General features: G+C 37.5%; 2 protein-coding genes across 5 annotated transcripts in view; one reads left to right on the top strand and one right to left on the bottom strand.

Annotated features, from left to right (window-relative positions):
- The window catches only part of XPOT (exportin for tRNA), a 168,513-nt gene that overhangs the window by 42,773 nt on the left and 105,901 nt on the right, over window positions 1-19,839 (top strand). For all 4 annotated transcript variants that reach the window (XM_059886554.1, XM_059886555.1, XM_059886552.1 and 1 more), the window contains one exon: window positions 13,141-13,222. The gene's annotated coding sequence lies outside the window, so the exon portion shown is untranslated. The remainder of the gene's footprint in view (window positions 1-13,140; window positions 13,223-19,839) is intronic.
- Window positions 1-19,839, bottom strand: part of C5H12orf56 (chromosome 5 C12orf56 homolog) — an 80,208-nt gene that overhangs the window by 11,129 nt on the left and 49,240 nt on the right. Inside the window, exons 6-9 of the mRNA XM_002687653.5 lie at window positions 12,998-13,142; window positions 7,542-7,648; window positions 6,833-6,922; window positions 2,045-2,168 (exon numbers count right to left, since the gene is read on the bottom strand). Coding sequence (XP_002687699.1) covers window positions 2,045-2,168; window positions 6,833-6,922; window positions 7,542-7,648; window positions 12,998-13,142 — 466 coding nt within the window. The remainder of the gene's footprint in view (window positions 1-2,044; window positions 2,169-6,832; window positions 6,923-7,541; window positions 7,649-12,997; window positions 13,143-19,839) is intronic.

Below are 19,839 nucleotides of genomic sequence, written 5' to 3'. Positions count from 1 at the left end.
AAAAAGTTGCTCTCATAAAATGACTGCACATATAATAATGGCTAAGAAACTGGGTCAGGAAAAGAAGATACAGCCTACAGAATACTGACATGCAAAAAAAATGCACACTGATTTGCAGTGTCATTCAGATCAACCATCCTGCTTCCTTTCAAGAATGTAGACATATACTCCCCAGAATTGAAGTAGGAGATTCTCCAGGGAATTAAGTCTTATGCCCAACTTGAAGGATAACTCCTTCTGTGGTATGGGTAAATGTAGAGTTAGAGAAATTTTGTGGTGGTTGTTCTCAAGAAATTCAAACAGTTGGTGAAGCTGTCTCCTAGCCCACAGGCCACTTGGTGCATGAGAACTGTGTCTGTAGGCATGCTACAAGGCCCCACATTTTCCCTAACTATCCTTTGCAAGGAAGAGTTCTAGTTTGAAACCACCTGCTCTATTAGACCTTGGAACCAGAATTTATATAATCTGCTCATGGTTTCATTCATAGCCCAGGTGCAAAAGACCAGCAGGTCCAAAAACAGGAAATTCAGACCTGTCTATACTGCTCACTGGATGTTTTCATATGGAAATATCAAAGGCAAATCAAATAAACTAATCTAAAACCAAGCTCATTATTTCCCCTTTAAACCTACTATTCTTGTTATGTTGTTATCTGTCACCCAGACCAGAGTCTAAAAGTCATCTAATATTAATTCTTTATATTTTTATCCACTCAGATTCCTAAAAATTTCTGGAATCTTTCCTCTTCACAATTACCATCTTTCTTTTTTCATTTATTTATTGAACAAACATGCATCAGACACAGTACTCACTGGAGTCCCATACTGTACTAATGGAGAGTAACGGAGATGTGGTTACTGCCCTGGTGGAATATACAAGGGCTTCCCTGGTGGCTCAGAGGGTAAAGCGTCTGCCTGCAATGCAGGAGACCTGGGTTCAATCCCTGGGTCAGGAAGATCCCCTGGAGAAGGAAATGGCAACCCACTCCAGTACTCTTGCCTGGAAAATCCCATGGACAGAGAAGCCTGGTAGACTACAGTCCATGGGATTGCAAATCTAGCGGGGAACAGATATCAATCTAATAATCACATAAATAAATACACAGTTATACACTGAGACAAGGGCTGTGGAAGAAAGGCACAGGAAGTTGGGAGAGCTGTAAAAAGAAAGCCTAGTGTTGTCTGGGGGTCAAGGAAGGCTTGCTTCTTGGCCTCTGTCATCCCTCAGCTGGACTACAGCACTAGCTTCTTAACATCTCTGTCAGCCTTGTTTCCATCCTCCTCTTTTATCCCTAATCCACTCCATCCAGTGTTGAAACTGGTACTGCAGATACTCCATATACAGTCTGTAATAATATTTGATGTTATATTTGACCAATTAATGCCTGTCTCTTCAACCTATGAGGGCAGAAGTTGTGTCTATTTTGCTTTTTATTTGCAGCCTGCTGCCTAGCACACTGTTTAGCTCATAACAGACACTCAATAAATATTTATTGAATAAATGAGTGAATTTAAGACCTTTCTAAAACATAACTCTGATTGTGTGTTCAAGAACTATCAAATCATGTCCACCCTTTAAAGAAATTCTGTGTTGGCCTACTCAAACTAATAATAACCTGATTTATTCTCTCAGAGTAATTACATTAGGCACCTCTAATGTTTTAGTAAAACTTTAAACAACTAATGCTGTTTGCACTACTTAGATAGGTAAGGAAATGATAAACTCAGACAAGAACGTTAACCCTGATATATCTCTAAGACAGTGCTTTTTTACCCATTAGACCCCTGCTGTGGAATTATATACATAAATATTTTACAGAGACAGATGTAAACAGATTTATCTAATATATACAGAATACTGTTTTCTCAGTATGCATACTTTAAAACATATAAAATGGATATAATATTGACGAATAGCTAAGTTTTGAGGTTAATAACAAAATATTAACTTTGATTTAATTATGTTTCTATATTCTAAGACTCATGGTCCACATAGAAGAACTCCTATATATTGTAATTAGTCTATTCCAAAACTTTCATCTCACCTCATCATCCAAAGACATCTCAACTAAAGTTGAGTCAGCCACCAACTGGATGTCAAACACAGGACCTGATTTTGGAATCTGAGGCTCGCTAATTAAAATTACCAAAAGGTTAAATAGTGTTCCCCTGAAAAAAAATAAAGGCAATTAGTGAGTTAAGTTTAAAAAGAAAAGCAGTGACATCAAGTTTGCAGGCACTGAGTGTAATTATATTTAAAAGTATGAAGCACTGTGGACTGTTTATTTTAATTGAGGTATAATTGATTTATAATATTATGTATACAGTAGTGATTCAAAAAATTTTATAGGTTATACTCCATTTATACTTATTACACACTATTGGCTATATTCCCTGTCTTGTACAATACATCCTTGCAGCTTATTTATTTTATACATAGTAGTTTGTACTCTTAGCTCCCTACCTCTATTTTGCCCCTCCCTCCATCCCTCTGCCCAATGGTTAGAGCACTTAGTTTGTTCTTTATATCTGTGAGTCTGCTTCTTTTTTGTTAGATTCATTAGTCTTATTTTTTAGATTCTACATATAAGTGATATCGTAGAGTTTTTTGACTCTAGAAACCGTTTGTAACAAACCGTTTCAGAGGTCTATTGTTAACTAAAGATCGCTAGCTATTAGTGAATAAAAGTAGTATTAAACTTCACGTCTTTCAAATGCAGTGTACAGTCCCCTAACATATACTAATAACTCACTTAAATGTTACTGCATATTTGAATAACATATCATGCTGTTTGAAAATAAAAAAGCTCACACACACACAAATCACAGTTCAAAACATGCTTCCTGAGAAGCTGGGTCAGTAATCCCATTTTCATATGTATAGTACAACGCCTGTAAGGTTGAAAAAAAGCTGAAGGCAGACCACTAGAAAAATCCGTTCCCTAATTGAAGACAATATCAGAGAAGTTTTGACATAGAGGAGCAATAAAAGAATGTACATATAGGACTATATAAAAATCCTCTATATTTTTAAGCATTCCTTTCATAAGGGAATAAAGAATATAAACAATCTTATTTAGTAATATTTGGAGGCTTCCTAATCTTTTTACAGTCATTTAAATCATTACCATGATAAGTTTACCAAAATTCTAATAAAAATGCAATTCCCCTCCTTTCACCAACTCAAAAAACAAATCTAGTTCTCATATCTGCAAAAGAAGTTAGCACATTGTCAGTTACCACATTGCTCAAAAAAAGCAGGATATGTCCTACAGGATATTTGCTAATGTTTTATTCAGGCTGTTTTAAAACAGCCAGTCTATTTTCAGAAGATAATTCCAAAATCAACAAAATAATCTATTTAGAAGCTTTCCTGATACTAAGTTTGAATTGACATTCCATTCACTGTAATATTTATAGTCCTTTATTTTCAGCAACAGCTTCTTTTCAAACTATCATATATCCTAGGCTAAAGGGAGGTACTCTCAAATTCTGAGTCACTGTGGTAAGTTGAATACATGACTTCAACCATAAGAGTACTGAAAAAAAGGAAGGATTATGGCATATTTCAAGAATACAATGAAGTGGGTTGAACTAATAAAATCTCTTTATGAAAGAAATAAAGAGGAAAATGCTGAAATGAATAAATGTTTTTTTATTTTCTCAAATGGAATTTAATTTTAAATCTATCCCTTCTGCAATCTGTCCCTTCTGCCAACTCAATTTAAAATCCATAAAGTCAATAACAGATAAATTTTATTCTAAAATGGTATTTCATCCTGACTCATTATAATAGACACCTTAGGGTTGACATCACACCCTTAAAAATGGTACCAACAGTTTGATACTTTTATTGTTTAGATTGTTATTCCCAGTGTAAGATTTTTTTTAATATTACAGTATCTTAAAGTACAGACTTTGAAGGGCACATTCATGGTCTCATAAGTCATTCTGTGTTATTTTGGTAAGCAGAGTTTTAATATGGCTTCCGAGATTTGCATCCTGTAGTATATACACTCTATATGATCCCTTCCCTAAAGTATGGTCAGGACCTGGGAACATATTAGGCTTTCATTCTCGTCATTAAGTTATGTTAGATGAGAAAGGTGAAGAAATTTTGCAAATGTAATTAAGATCCCCAGTGAGTTGACTTTTGAGTTAATCAAAGAGAGATCATCCTGAGTGGGCCTAAGCTAATGAGGCGAGTCCTTTAAAAGAGAGTTTGGGCCTTTTCTGAGCTCAGAGATATTCTCCTGCCAAGAAGCAAGCTGTCATGAGTTTTACAGCTATAAGGAAATTAATTCTGCTAACAACTACCCAAATGTGTTTGGAAGAGGGCCCCAAGCCTGAGACTGCAGCCCCAGCCAACCACCTTGATTACATCCTTGTGAGACCCTGAGCAGAGGAGCCAGCTAAGCTGTATCCAGATTTCCTGATCCACAGAAACTGTCAGATATTATTGAAGCCACTAAATTTGTGGTATTGGGTTGGTCAAAAAGTTCATTCGGGTCTTCCTGTAAGATCTATGGAAAAACCCAAATGAACTTTTTGACCAACTCAATAATTTGTTACATGGCAATAGATTATTAGTTGTGCTAGTTAATGGTACAGATAACATGATTTGACCACTATGAATATAAAAATTGACTGAAAAGTTAATATTACAACCAACTATAGCAATATACTATATGTACCAAAGAACATGAGAAGAATTTGTTGTATCAGGAAAGAAGCTTGATACAGTAGGGCTGATGTGGCAGAACCAAGTTAAGACAGAGCAATTAAAATGCAACACTTTCCAACAGAGATTGGTAAGAATGATTTTGTCCAATTAGGATAAAGAAAAGTAGAGACCAAAAGGTGGACCAAGGGGGTAACGTGATTTAGCAATAACTTCAGTGTGGGAGAAGACATAAATATCAGACATAATTTTGAATCTCTCTCTTGGATATTGGGAAAAGGGCAGTATTGTCAACTACATAAAGAAGTATGCAGAAAAAAAAAGTATGCAGAGAAAACAGCAGTATATTTTCCTTGTATGCTGTGGAGTAGGGGTCAACAAACTATGGCCTGCAGGCCCAATAGCCCAGAGCCTGTTTTTATAAATAAAACTTTATTGGAATACCGCTGTGCCCTTTCCTTTGCATATTGTCTATGGCTGCTTTTGTGACAATGGCAGAATTAAGTAGTTTCAACAGAGACTATGTAGCCTTTTGCAGAAACATTTGACCACCCTGCTGTAAAGCACAGTATGCCTATAGTCCTTGACACACAGCAAGTTGCTTAAGATATGCTAATGACCATTATCAGTAAAATTTATTTGTAAAAGTCTCTAATAAATAGCCTGGACAAAATAGTACTAAAAGTTCTTATTCTTCCTTCCAGTTCAAATGTTTCAGAGTCCATGGCGCTCCTCCTTCTTCCACTTTATGATGCAAGAAATGTAGATAAACAGTTGATTAAAAGGGTGGGAGGAAATTAAGATTTTAGCCAGACCATTGCCCAGGGATATAATTCATAGCCTATAAATCTCATAAAAAGGTCCAACAGCTAATATGCAAACACACACTTTCTGTGGCAAAGAATGCTATTGTCCCACACTATACATTCTCCCATTCTTCCTTTGAATAACAGCTGTCCCATTGCCATCTAAAGTTTAGCTAGGCATATAGAAGTCCAACTACAGACACATTTTGCGGCCTTTTTTGTGGCTAGAAATGCCGTATGCCTAAAATTCTCACCAATAGAAGGAAAGCAAAACTATTATGCAGTCCATGGGGTCTCAAAGAGTGGAACATGACTTAGTGACTGAACAACAACAACAAAAGTCTTCTGTGCCTTGCTTTAAAAAGAAATTTGGGAAGCTGCTATATAGCACAGGAAGCTCAGCTGGGTGCTCTGTGATGGCCTAGAGGAGTAGGATTTGCAGCAGTGGGGAGGGCAGAAGGGGGAGCAGACGAGATCAAGAGAGGGGATGTATGTATACTTACAGCTGATTCACGTCGTACAGCAGAAACTAAACAACATTATAAAGCAATTATACTCCAATTAAAAAAACAAGTAAATAAAAATATATTCCTAAGTAAAAAGAAGAAGAAATTTATTTGCCCTTCCTGGTTCCCACAGGGTGTGGTGAAGGCAAGAAGTTCAGCCAGCTAACCATGAGGACAAAGATAGCATATGATAGAAGACAGTAGAGCAACAAAAAGGAGGAAACCTAGGTCTCTGGCTGGTCTTATAGCAAAAAGCATGGCTCTTTACTCTGGACTAATATGTAAGAAAGATGTAAATTTCTCTCTTCTCTGGGACACATATTTTGGAGTAACTTTATTACACCTCTTACCCTCCAATATTCACTCCAAGATTGTATGTATCCTAAGTCGTTTTGGTCGTGTCCAACTCTTTGCGACCCTATAAACTGTAGCCCACCAGGCTCCTCTATCCATGGGGTTCTGCAGGCAAGAATACAGGAGTGGGTTGCTATGCCCTCTTTCAGGGGATCTTCCCAACCCAGAGATCAAACCTGTGTCTCCTGCAGTTCCTGCATTGCAGGCAGATTCTTACCACTAAGCCACCGGGAAAGCCCCTTGGTCTTCAGATGATGACAAAAGATAAACTTAGGATAACAAAATCTTTGTGCCCTCAGTAATCAGAGAGAACTCAGTTTGCACCAGTTAATCTGTTCATCACAGAAGGAAGTGAGAGACAAAAGAGTTTAATATATTTACAAAGGGATCAAGCAGAGAAGTCAGAGAATTATGAGTTCTAGAAGACACTTGAAAGAGTAGTTAGTGGGTTGCAGCTACAAGATCTCAATTTTTAAAAGGCCTTACTTCTTAGCTGCTAATATGTTCAGGCGCAATGACTCAGTTTCTGTTTCTCTGAACATCCGTCCCAGAGTCTGTATAATTTCAATGCACACCCTGTAAAACAGAGAGGAAAAATGTCACAGAAATGGCATGACTTCATTATGAGTTCAGAATTTCACAAAATCAGTAATCCTTAATAGAATTACATTCAGATACCCATTTAAAAAAAGTATAGGAAGGAAATTCTATATATCAAATCGCCAGCATTGGTTGCAAGCCTACTCTGTGATGGCTACATGGTAAGCACTCAGAAATATTTGTTGAATGAATAAATTAATAAGTGCATGTCAGGATTACAAGTCATTATCATATTGATTTTTGTACTTATTTTTTGCAAAGTTTTAATGATAATCACACTATTTTAAAACAAAATTTAATCATCTTAACTGTTTCAAGTAGGTAATTTTTCAAAATTTCAAATGTAAAAAAATGTAAAATTTCAAATGTAAAAAAAATTGATTTTTTTCCCCTTTGGGGACAGCCAGTATTACTAGTTCCTTGTGTAGTTTTTGACCACACAATTAGAACAAAATAAATGCTATTTTAAAAAATCTATGTGAAGCAAAATTTGCAGCACTATTTATCATTAAAACAGTACATATTTTGCCCAGTGCCTTCTATTTATTTAACATCCTAAGGAAAAAATATCTGTGATTATCCAGTTAGTACTTACACCAGCTCATCAGCCCTTTGGCTTGTATTGTGAAGTGCATTCTTATCCCTAGACTCTGGCAAGTATTCATGAAGTTTGTTCACTAGGAAATAGAAAAGGTCACTGGTCTGTGAAAGCAAGCAGGAAAGAAATGGTAATTCAGTTCAGTTCAGTTCAGTCGCTCAGTCTTGTCTGACTCTTTGCGACCTCATGGGCTGCTGCATGCCAGGCCTCCCTGAGTTACCTGTTGGCAAAACTGTAGATTCTTCCATAATAAAAATAAGAAATTATTTGTTCTTTGATTAGGGAGAAAGGGATTTATAATCTCTGTCATTAACGTTAGCATAACCCAAATTGAAAACATACCTTTACTTAAAACCAGGAGACCACTGTCCTACTGAACAGAGCCAGAGCTAAAAATGAGCAGGTGATGCTGGGAGACAGCTTCACCATTAATACTGAAGATCATCCAGAAGTAGGTATATAATTTAGGCAAGTCATTAAGTCACCTGGAATAACAAGGTGTTAAATGGGGGCCTCTATATATCCAGCCTTTCCAAAGTAATATGGCTTTTGTGAGAATATGTCTAGAAAAGCACTCATTGTGAAATGTTTACTAATTCAAAAACAAATGAATGGCAGTGGTACAGCCTGTGAAGATGGTGCAGAATGATTATAATACTTCTGTTAAACCAGTGGAAATGTAGATTGCCATTTCTGCCAAAATAAACACTGACTTAAGAGTGGGGCAACAAATTTTTTTTGTGTGTTCCTATCCAGTCTCATGAGATAATCGAGCACAACAATAAGCACTGGCCCATGAAATGAGGCAAGCTGGTACTAATGAGAAATAGGATGTAATTGCTTCTGTTTTCTATCTATCTGTTGTTCCTTTTCTCCCCAGGACTTTTTCATTTACTTGTGGCAACCTAGACTCCTTGTTTAGACAGGTACATGTTTGCTCTTATGTAGTTAATGTGGCATGAGAAAAGGCCGGGATGGCAAATGGAGAATGGGAAGGAGAAGAGGGGCAAATGGACACCTTGGCCCACTGAGAAGTGCTGGGATTTGCCCAGTGCCCTGGTAAATTAGCAGAGTATGGTAGCTTTACACGCTGACTCTGGAGCCAGGCTGCATGTGTGCTCAGTTGTGTCCAACTCTTTGCGACCCCATGGACTGTAGCCCCCAGGCTCCTCTGTCCATGGGATTCTCCAGGCAAGAACACTGGAGTGGGTTGCCATTTCCTCCTCTAGGAGATTGTCCCAACCCAGGGATCAAACCCACATCTTCTGCATTGGCAAGTGGATTCTTTACCACTTGAGCCACCTAGGAAGCCCAGTTCCGCCACTGGGTAGGTGCAGGATGTTTGGCAAATTACTTATATATTCTATAGCTCTTCATCTCTAAAATGGGATTAATAGAATCACTTCATGAAGTTGATGTTAGGATTGATAAGACATTATTCGTAAAGCCTGAACTGTACTCAACATATTATACATGCTTAATAAATATCAGTGATTATTGTAATCTCCCACCTGCTCAGTGGTTCAGGAATTTTCACGTTTAAAATATCTTCCACCTACTAGCAACAACATGGAAGAATCTCAAAAACATTATGTCAAAAAGAAGCCAAACACAAACTCCAGTACAATTACATGTAACTGGAATTCTAGGAACAGCAAAATTAATCTATGACAGAAAATACAATAGTTGCCTGAGGACATGGGCCAGAGGAAACTGAGTGCCAGAGGGCACAATTTAGCCCTAAGAGGTGATAGAAATGTTCTAAATCGTGATTGGGTGGTGCTTATACAGTTATATACCTTTGCTGAAACTCTTTAAACTGTATGTTAAAACTCTTTAAACTCTTAAAATATATGTGCATTTAATTATATGTAAATTGGACCCCAGTATTTCTCTGAAGAAGATATACAAATTGCCAGTTAGCATGGGAAAAAATGCTCAATGTCACTAACCATTAGGGAAATGTGAATCAAAACTACTGGACACACCCTAACACCCATCAGAATGACTGCTTCAAAAAACCAGTAAATAAAAGGAGTGGAAAAACTGGAGACTTTATGCACTGTTGGTGAGAATGTAAAATGGTACAGCTTCTGTGCAAAACAGTATGGCAGTGCCTAAAAAAATTAACAATAGAATTACTATATGATTTAGCAATTCTGCTTCTAACTGGGCTCCAAAAAGAATTGAAAGCAGGGTCTTAAAGAGATATTTACACATCCATGTTCATAACAACATTATTCACAATAATTAAAACACAGAAGCAATCCAAGTGCTAATCAGTGGATGAATGGATAAATAAAATGTGGTATTATGTGTCTGGAATATTATTCAGCCTTAAAAGGAAGGAAATCCTGACATATCCTTTCACTTCAGTGAATCGGGAAGACATCATGCCAAGTGAAATAAGTCAATCACAAAATGATAAATGCTGTATGATTCCACTTACATGAGGTGTTTAGAATAATCAAACTCATAGAAACGCAAAGGAAAATCATGGTTGCCGGGGGCTGGGGGAGGGGAAATGAGGAATTATTGTTTATTGAGTATAGTTTCAGTTCTGTAAGATGAAAAGAGGCCTGGAGATGGATGGTAGTGATGGTTACACAACATGGATACATAACATTGATCTACACACTTAAAAATGGTTAAGATGGTAAATTTTATATGTTTAAAAACTGAAGGAAAAAAACTTCATGAATAAAAAATGAAGGGTTGGGAAAAAACATATCTAGACAACTCTTTTGGGACTTCTTTGGCAGTCCAGTGGTTAAGACTTCAAGCTCCCACTGCAGGGGACACGGGTTTGATCCCTGGTTGGGGAACTAAGATCCTGTATGCCACATGGTTCGGCCAAAAAAAAAAAAAAATAGAGAACTCTTTCATTCATTCATTGAACATATAACTATTTAATCCAGCCATGTGGCAAGTACTATGCGAAGTAATGCAAATAACATCTTAAGCAAAACAGACTAACTGGACACGATATCTGTATTCCTGAAGCTTTCAGTTTAGTCAGTCTATGAAAAAGTGTTTTCAAAATTTTAAAGTTTTATTGTAATAGAAGAATAAAAATTACCTAACAGAGGAAAATTATACCCCAATAAAGTTGATTTTTAAAAGGGAAAATGATACACAGTTGATCCTTCAACAACAAGGGGTAGAGGTTTGGGGGGAGTTAAAAGTGCTCATCCTCTTCACCATCAAAAATCTGAGTATAACTTACAGTCAACCCTCCATATCTGTGACTCCATACCCATGGCTTCAACCAAATGTGATCATGTAGTACTGTAGTATTTATTATTGAAAAAATTAACATATAAATGGACCAAGCAGTTCAAACTAATGTTCAAGGGTCAACTATATATATTACTATAATTATATAATATTATGTTGTTTATTATATTATTATAATAGTATTATTATAAGAATATGGCTATAATTATTCAAATTATTGAATACAATTGTACAATTATAATTATTCGATTATTCAAATTATACTAATTTTATTATAATTTACAAATATATATATAATTTCCCATCCTCTTACCCAAGAACCAAAAATTAGAGCTGGCTCTAAGCTAATAATGTGGTGTATTCCTAACAGGGTCTGTCTAGCACAAGCATTTTAGATGATACAGCACTACATCATCCCTACCTGCCTCAATGCTGGGAACACTTGACAGACTATCCTCTATAGCTACTGTGCCCTCTGGTTAGGGTAATCAGCCATCCCAATTTGCTTGCAATTGGTCTAGCTTTTGCACTACAAGCCCCAAGTGCCATGAACTTCCTCAGTCCCAGACACACTGGAACAGTTTGTTACCTTACTCTGGGTAAACCAGGATGGTTGGTCGTCAGACATGTGAAGCACTCAGAATCTAAGAAATAGCCAAGACTGTCTTGTATGGTGGGGGAAGCTGTGCACCTCCCAACTGTGCAATAAAATGGCAGCAACTATGTATGAGGCCAGTAGCCTCATTAGCACAGTACCAGGACTCACCTGGGCTTCTCAATGCCTTTACCTAAAACTGAATGACACTAAGTCAGTCTTCCAGAGTAAGTCTGTAACTTGCCGAGTGGGAGAGCTAGATTGCTTTGACTTCTCAGAAGTCACCTTTTTAAAAAATTATTTTATTTATTTACGTCTGTCTGTCTGCTGCTGCTAAGTCGCTTCAGTCGTGTCCGACTCTGTGCGACCCCATAGACGACAGCCCACCAGGCTCCCCTGTCCCTGGGATTCTCCAGGCAAGAACACTGGAGTGGGTTGCCATCTCCTTCTCCAATGTGTGAAAGTGAAAAGTCAAAGTGAAGTCGCTCAGTCGTGTCCGACTCTTAGCGACCCCATGGACTGCGGCCCACCAGTCTGTCTGTCTATTTATATATTTGTTTATTTATCTGGGTCTTCGTTGCTGTGCAGTCTTTTCTCTAGTTGTGGCAAGCAAGGGCTACTCTCTAGTGATACTCAGGCTTCTCATTGCTTCTCTTGTTGTGTAGCACAGGCTCTAGGGTGTGTGGGCTCAGTAGTTGTGGCCTGCAGGCCTAGTTGCTCCACAGCCTGTGGAATCTTCCTGGATCAGGGATCAAATCCATGTCTCCTGCACTGGCAGGTGGATTTTTTACCACTGAACTGCCAGGGAAGCCCAGGAGTCATCTTTAACAAGGTGAATGTACTTAGTGCCACTGAACTGTACAGTTAAATATGGTTAAGATAGTTTTGTATTGGGAGAAGACAATGGCACCCCACTCCAATACTGTTGCCTGGAAAATCCCATGGACGAAGGAGCCTGGTAGGCCGCAGTCCATGCGGTCGCTAAGAGTCAGACACGACTGAGCGACTTCACTTTCAATTTCCACTTTCATGCATTGGAGAAGGAAATGGCAACCCACTCCAGTGTTCTTGCCTGGAGAATCCCATGGATGGAGAAGCCTAGTGGGCTGCAGTCCATGGGGTCGCACAGAGTCGGACACGACTGAAGCAACTTAGCAGCAGCAGCAGCAGTTTTGTATTATGTGACTTTTACCACAATAAAAATTTTTTAAAATATATCAATCCTACACTTAAAAGTGTATTTAATTCTATTTTTGTTTTAGGGGAACATGCACATAAAACTTCTTGATATCTGCTTTATCTCACTGTCTTATACTTGCATGCCAGGAGCTTCCCCCGACCCTCTCTCTTTTTTTCATTCTGTCAACCCAGCCCATGTGAGCTACCATCTTTTTGCTACTTCTCTCCTCTCTTCCATCTCCCTGGCTCCAGCATACACATATACACTGATTACATCACAGCATTTCAAGCATCAAGATGATTGCATTAAATTTAATCAACATTTTTTTACAGCATCAGAATACAAGATATTTATTTCTATTTTACTTTATGCTTGAATATGCTGCATTTGATAAACAGGTAAAACAAGTTTTAAAGATTAAAAATAAGACAAAACACCTACTTTCCAGAAAAGTCTTTTCAGAATGAAGTTTTTCTGGGCTGTTACTTTAAGTTCTGTAATTAAACAAAGTATCTTCCTCAACGTGTTGTCTTTAAGAAAAAGTTCAGATTTAAGCTGACCAAAGTGCTTAATTTTCTCCTCAGATCTACAGAAAGAAAAGAAAATTTGCCATGGGAAAAAAATGATAAGAAACAGCAGTTGAGAAATATCAACAATTATTGACAGGTATGTAAAACTTTGTTACTAATGGAATTTTTTTCTTTAGTTCCCTGAGGCATTTTATTTGCATGTATGTATTACATCCCTAAAAAAAGAATTCAAGGACTTTTCCCTGCTGTGTGTTTTCATCTTGCTTATTCATGGTCCGTGATGCCAGCTGAGGTTGTTGGTACAGTGAGATCAAACTGATGTGACAGGAGCAGGTTATTCTGCCCTTTTTCCACATCTTTGAGTTGCATATCAAATCTGAAGCTGATCACTCCACACTTATTTAGCCTGTCTGTGAGGTTCCCAACAATCTCCCCAGCCCTGTGATCATCGATTATTTCAAATTCGCCAATGTAACCATGCTTCATCATGGAAGATGACTTTGGAGCACAGCCTAATAAGAACTTGATGTTTGCCTCTCTTTGAGGCATTGTTGATACTCTTGAAAGCATGAGCCAGGACATTCATGGTGCCACCATCATGGCAGCATGGGAAGATGGCAGAAAGAGGACTAATGGAATATTAATATAATTTTGCACTTCTAACTTAATTACTTATCAGTAATGAAAACTGCTCCTTGTAGCCCTCCAGGCTCCTCTGTTCATGGAATTTTCCAGGTGAGAATACTGGAGTGGGTCACCATTTCATCCTCCAGGAGATCTTGACCCAGGGAACGAACTCTCATCTCCTGCATCTCCTGCACTGCAGGCAGATTCTTTACTGCTGAACCACTGGGGAAGCCTCTAAATTGAACTGTTTATTACTCTCCAAACACATTTCTTACCATGCCCCTTTACTCGAGCTGTACCTATCCCGAATCTTCTGTCCCTCTTTCTTAGTCTCTCTCAGAGTTTGTTTGTATACCATTTACCATAATCCATGAATCATATGTAATATTATTTGCATACTATTTTTCCTTTAAATCAACTCATTTTTTCTTAGAGAAATTTCTTTATGAAGAAAACTTTTTATTACTACTTCACAAGGGAAAAACCAGTACTGTTTGCTATAATTAGCAGGTAACTGTAAAAACAGCTTGAAACCAACCAAGTAGATGCTCCCTATTTTGAGCCTGAAGTCTGCTCTCCCTTTGACAAAAGGGCAGATGAGTGTGTTAGAGAGCTGCCTCTACTGGCACCAAGTCAAGAGATTCTCCCTGATGAGATCAGACGAGTTGGAAAAGAGAATCACTTTTTTACCGTGGAATTCAAAGTCATTTCATGCCATGTCAGAAAACCACATGAAGTCACCCCACATCATTGCCCCACGTCCATTCCACACTTCAGGAAAAGCTGGCTTCGCTGAAATGAGTTAACACCTTCTCCTTAGGGCTTTCCCTAATTCTACCAACCATGGAGACCCTCTCCCATAGCCTTTTTTCCATACTTCACTCCATTGCAGTTCTTTGTGTACTTGTCCTGGCCCCTCAGCTGATTTGCAACAACTTGAAAAACCATTAACAGGTTGGATGTTGTTTCCATCTCCCACTGTGCTCAGCAGTAACAACTGCACTTACCTGAGCACTGACTCTGTGGCAGGCTTTGGCCTGGGTACTCCTCATGGACTAGCTCACTCAGTGTCACTAGGTGGCTGAGCTGGGAATTACTATCGCATTTACAGGACATTAAGTTAAGTAGCCTGTCCAAGCTTACACAACCAGTGATTCAGAAAAGCAGGGTGTAAAGTAACAGTAAGAGAGCTGTTTCATGTTCTGTGTAGATCAATGGAAATGTCTTAGAATTTCTGACTCAAGGTAAAAATATTTTTACCACTTATTCTAGAAATCTTGTTATCAGCCATTTATTCTAATACTACTACATAGAATCTTGGTTCTTGCCCACTACCTCCCACTTTATTTAAAAAAATAAATCTAAGATGCTCTCTTCTATCCAATCAATGAACCTCTCTTATTAACATAAAAATTAAGACTTCCTGAAAAATAGTCTCTTTTCTAGTGAAGACACCAGAGTAGAAATGAACACGAAGAGATCAATCTTAGCCATCAAAAAGGCCACAGATAACAAATGTTGGCAAGGATGTGGGAAAAAAAGGAATCCTTGTACACTGTTAGGGCTTCCCTGATAGCTCAGTTGGTAAAGAATCCACCTGCAGTGCAGGAGACCCCAGTTCGATTCCTGGGTTGGGAAGATCCCCTGAAGAAGAGACAGGCCACCCTCTCCAGTATTCTTGGGTTTCCCTTGTGGCTCAGCTGGTAAAGAATCTGCCTGCAATGAGGGAGACCTGGGTTCTATCCCTGTGTTGGGAAGATCCCCTGGAGAAGGGATAAGGCTACCCACTCCAGTATTCTGGCCTGGAGAATTCCCTGGACTGAATAGTCCATGGGGTCACAAAGAGTTGGACATGACTGAGCAACTTTCACTTTCACTTTTTTCACTTGTACACTGTTGGCAGGAATGTAAATTGGTGCAGCCACTATGGAAAACAGGATAGAGGTTACTCGAAAAACTAAAAATAGAACTACCATGTCACTCAAGTACCCATTCCTGGATACTTAACTGAAAAAAAATTAAAACACTAATGTGAAGATACATGTACCCTCAATGATCATAGCACCATTATTTACAATGGCTAATGGATGTAAGTAACCTCTGCAGATGAATGGATAAAGAAGATATGGTATGTATGTGTGTGTGTGTGTGTGTGTGTGTGTGTATAGTTTTAGTTGCCAAATCATATCCAACTCTTGTGACTCTATGGACTATAGCCTGCCAGGCTCCTCTGTCCCATGGGATTTCCCAGGCAAGAATACTGGAGTGGGTTGCAATTTCCTTCTCCAGGGCATCTTCCCGACCCAGGGATCAAACCTGTATCTCCTGCATTGGCAGGCGGATTCTTTATCACTGAGTCACCAGGGAAGCCATATATGTGTGTATGGGTGTACACACACACACACACACAGGAATACTACTCAGCCATAAAAAAGAATGAAATCCTGCCATTTGTAGAACATGGATAGACTTGGAGGGTATTATGCTAATTGAAATAAGTCAGACAGAAAAAGGCAGATACTGTATGATATCACTTATATGTGGAATCTAAGAAATAATACAAACTAATGAATATAACAAAAAAGAAATAGACTCACAGTTACAGAGAACAGACTAGTAGTCAGCAGTGAGGAGAGAGAAGGCACGAGGGGCGAGATAGAGGTAGGGCATTAAGAGTATAAACTACTGTGTATAAAATAAATAAGCTGCAAGGATATATCATACGGCACAGGGAATATAGCCAATATTTTATAACAATTTTAAATGGACTATAATCATTAAAAATTATGAATCACAATGTTGTATACCTAAAACATATAATATTATAAATCAACTATACCTGAATTTAAAAAAGAAAAGAATTCAGTAATAACAGTCATAGAGGCAGATGAACATGATTTTGAGTATGGGGGCACGGTCAGATAGACTGACCGGTATCCTAGATCTGCCCCTGCTCCTCTGAGTGAGTACCAAGGACAAGTTTCCTAGTGTCTCTATACCTCAGTTTCCCCATCTGTAAGATGGGGATGATGATAGTACCTATCCCACTGGGCTGTTTTGATACTTTAGTTACTTTGATATTTAGTTACATGTGCTTAGCATACAGTAAATATTTAATAAATATTATCTAAATAGGAATAAGCTTTGAGATCTTGCTTCCCTATATATACCCATTTCAAATTATTGCCATATTTCATATGGCAATAAATATTTCATATTTTAAAAATAACCATAAAATCCCTTTGCTGAGAACTCAAAAAAACAGCAGAAATGTAGTTTTCACAAACAAATGAGCTTAGAAAAGCAAAAGCCCAGAAAAAATACAGTATCAGCACAATCATTTTGAAATTGAGTTTCCAGTTTTTCCCACTGGGAGTCAGCAATTTGCTAAGATTCATATAGAAATGAACTGTTTTTAATCTTTTGGCACCTATGATAATAGATTATAATATCAAACTATTTTTTTCAAAAAGGCAAAAACAAATTTCAAAAGAAAAAGCACACTAATCTCTTCATACTGAAAATCAATTCATATGTAAAGTGAGGTCTTATCTTACCTCATAAATTCAAATTAGATTCAGTAGTCTATATTTCTACAGAGAAGTTATGGATAATCACAGTTTCTCTGAAAATTCAGAGAATATTTGCTTTTACATAGATGACAAACTTTGACTAATTTAAATAAGAAAAAGTCTAGTGCCAGAAGACTCCATTGTTCAATTTAGGAATAAGAGGAAATTTTATACTAAAGTCAACAGATATTCTGTATTTCATGAGCCAGAAAACAAAACCTCACCCATACAACGTGGCTGGAGAATTCTTGATTTAATGATAAGTTCTATTTTTCCTGTATTTTTTTCATTTTTACAAACATTTAACATCAGTTATACCTTACATTCGGAGAAGGCAATGGCACCCCACTCCCGTACTCTTGTCTGGAAAATCCCATGGACGGAGGAGCCTGGTAGGCTGCAGTCCATAGGGTCTCGAAGAGTTGGACACGACTGAGTGACTTCCCTTTCACTTTTCACTTTCATGCATTGGAGAAGGAAATGGCAACCCACTCCAGTGTTCTTGCCTGGAGAATCCCAGGGACGGGGGAGCCTGGTGGGCTGCCGTCTATGGGGTCGCACAGAGTCGGACGCAACTGAAGCGACTTAGCAGCAGCAGCAGCAGCATACCTTACATTTGTATCATACTTTATAGCTGGAATGGATTTTCATACATTATCTCAGAAGCCCAGTGTATATATTCACAATAATCAGATTACAGAACTCACAACTGTGACAGAATCCTAACTTGAAAACCCAAAGAATATTTACTTTTTTTTAAACTGAAGGTGCCTTGTAGGTACAGACCATTTCCTATGTGTCTTGTACATATATTTGCATCCTTCGTGGTACATTAAATTACTATACTTTAAATATATTTATTGCCTTTAGTAATTAACTTTGCAAGAAATATGCTTTTCCTGAGTCCAGATAGAGGCAGACCTCTCCTTGCCTCCAGGGATAAATTTCAAGCCACACAAAGTGAGAGCCTGTTTTATTATACAATTAACTTTAGAATCACTTTATACAATATAGCACCAAAATTAAAACGGATACTTTTTTAGAGTAAACATATGAAAACATGTAGAAATTCTAAGCTATCTAGATAATCATCTTTTTAAAAAAGAAATCCCAAACATTATGTTATTTAACCCCTATACCTCAGAACATATCTCAAAATAAAAGGAACATTTCCTTGCAAACTCATCATTATCACACAAACAAACTTATCAGTAATTCTATGGTATTGTCTAATACCCAGTCTGTATTCAAATGTTCTCTCTTGCGTTAAAATATATTTTTAAGACTTGCTAAATATATTGCTTGCTATATATTTGGCTTGCTAAAATCAAGATCTAAATAAGATAATGGTTATATTTGCTTGCTGTGTTTCTTAGGTCTTTTAAAAACTTTAACTATGGAAATTTTCATACACAAAAATGGAGAAAATCACATAAGAAACCCCACATACACATCACTGAGCTTCAGTAATTTTCAACATTTTGCCAGTCTCGTTTTATCTATTGCCTTACACACACACAGACACACACATACCTTTAAAAATTCTGAGATAAAATATACATAACATAAAATCTGCCATTTTAACCATTTTCAGGTATATTAATACAATTCAGCAGCAGTAAGTGTGATCATAATATTGTGCAACATCACTACTACCCATTTCCAGAACATTTTCATCATCCCAAACAGAAACTCTGAATCCATCAATCAGTAAGTCTCCATTGCTCTCTCTCCCTAGCTCCTGGTAACCCATATTCTGGTTTCTGTTTCTATGAATTTGCCTATTTTAGGTATCTCATATAAGTGGAATCATAAAATATTTGTCCTTTTATGACTGACTTATTTCACATAGCATTATGTCTTCAAGGCTCATCTATATTGTCACATGTATCAGAATTTCATTCCTTCTTAAGGCTGACACACCCACACTTTAAGTCAGATTCCAATTTAATTGTGGAGAAGCAATTTCTTGGCTGGGCAATCCCATGGACAGAGGAGCCTGGCGGGCTATAGTCCATGAGGTTGCAAAGTAGTCAGATACAACTGAGGGACTAAACCACAACAAAGCAGTTTAATTGTCTGAGCAAAGATGTGCCATAGGTGGTGCTCTTTGTTTCATGTTATGTCAAATAATGAGGCACAAAATTTTTAAGTGCCTCATTAGAGCATCCCAGTTAAGTGATGCTAAAACTGATCAATGGTTTAGTTATTTACATGATCCCTCGATTTTGAAGTTCCACTTCACCTTTCTATCTAATAGTTCCATCCATTGAGATCATTGCATGAATCTTTTATTTCATTTGCGGTTGGAAAAATGGTAATTTTCTATTTCTCTCAAACCTTCCACATTTATTAACTGGAATTCTGTAAAATTAAATTTGTTCTCATCAACTTGAGCTACTTGGTTACCCTGAACTAACTACAGTTTATGCAGGAAAGGCAGGATAAATGCTTAATTCTTTGCATTTGTTTGCTTATTTGCAGAGAAATGAATTAATGCCCTATTTACTTCTAATGGAATTTAATGTATTTTTTATTTCTTAACGGAAGAAGG

The sequence above is a fragment of the Bos taurus genome, chromosome 5 (assembly GCF_002263795.3).
Source record: "Bos taurus isolate L1 Dominette 01449 registration number 42190680 breed Hereford chromosome 5, ARS-UCD2.0, whole genome shotgun sequence".
NCBI lineage: Eukaryota > Metazoa > Chordata > Mammalia > Artiodactyla > Bovidae > Bos > Bos taurus.
Note: the sequence above shows the minus strand (reverse complement) of the source record. Positions and strands in the feature narration are given on the sequence as shown.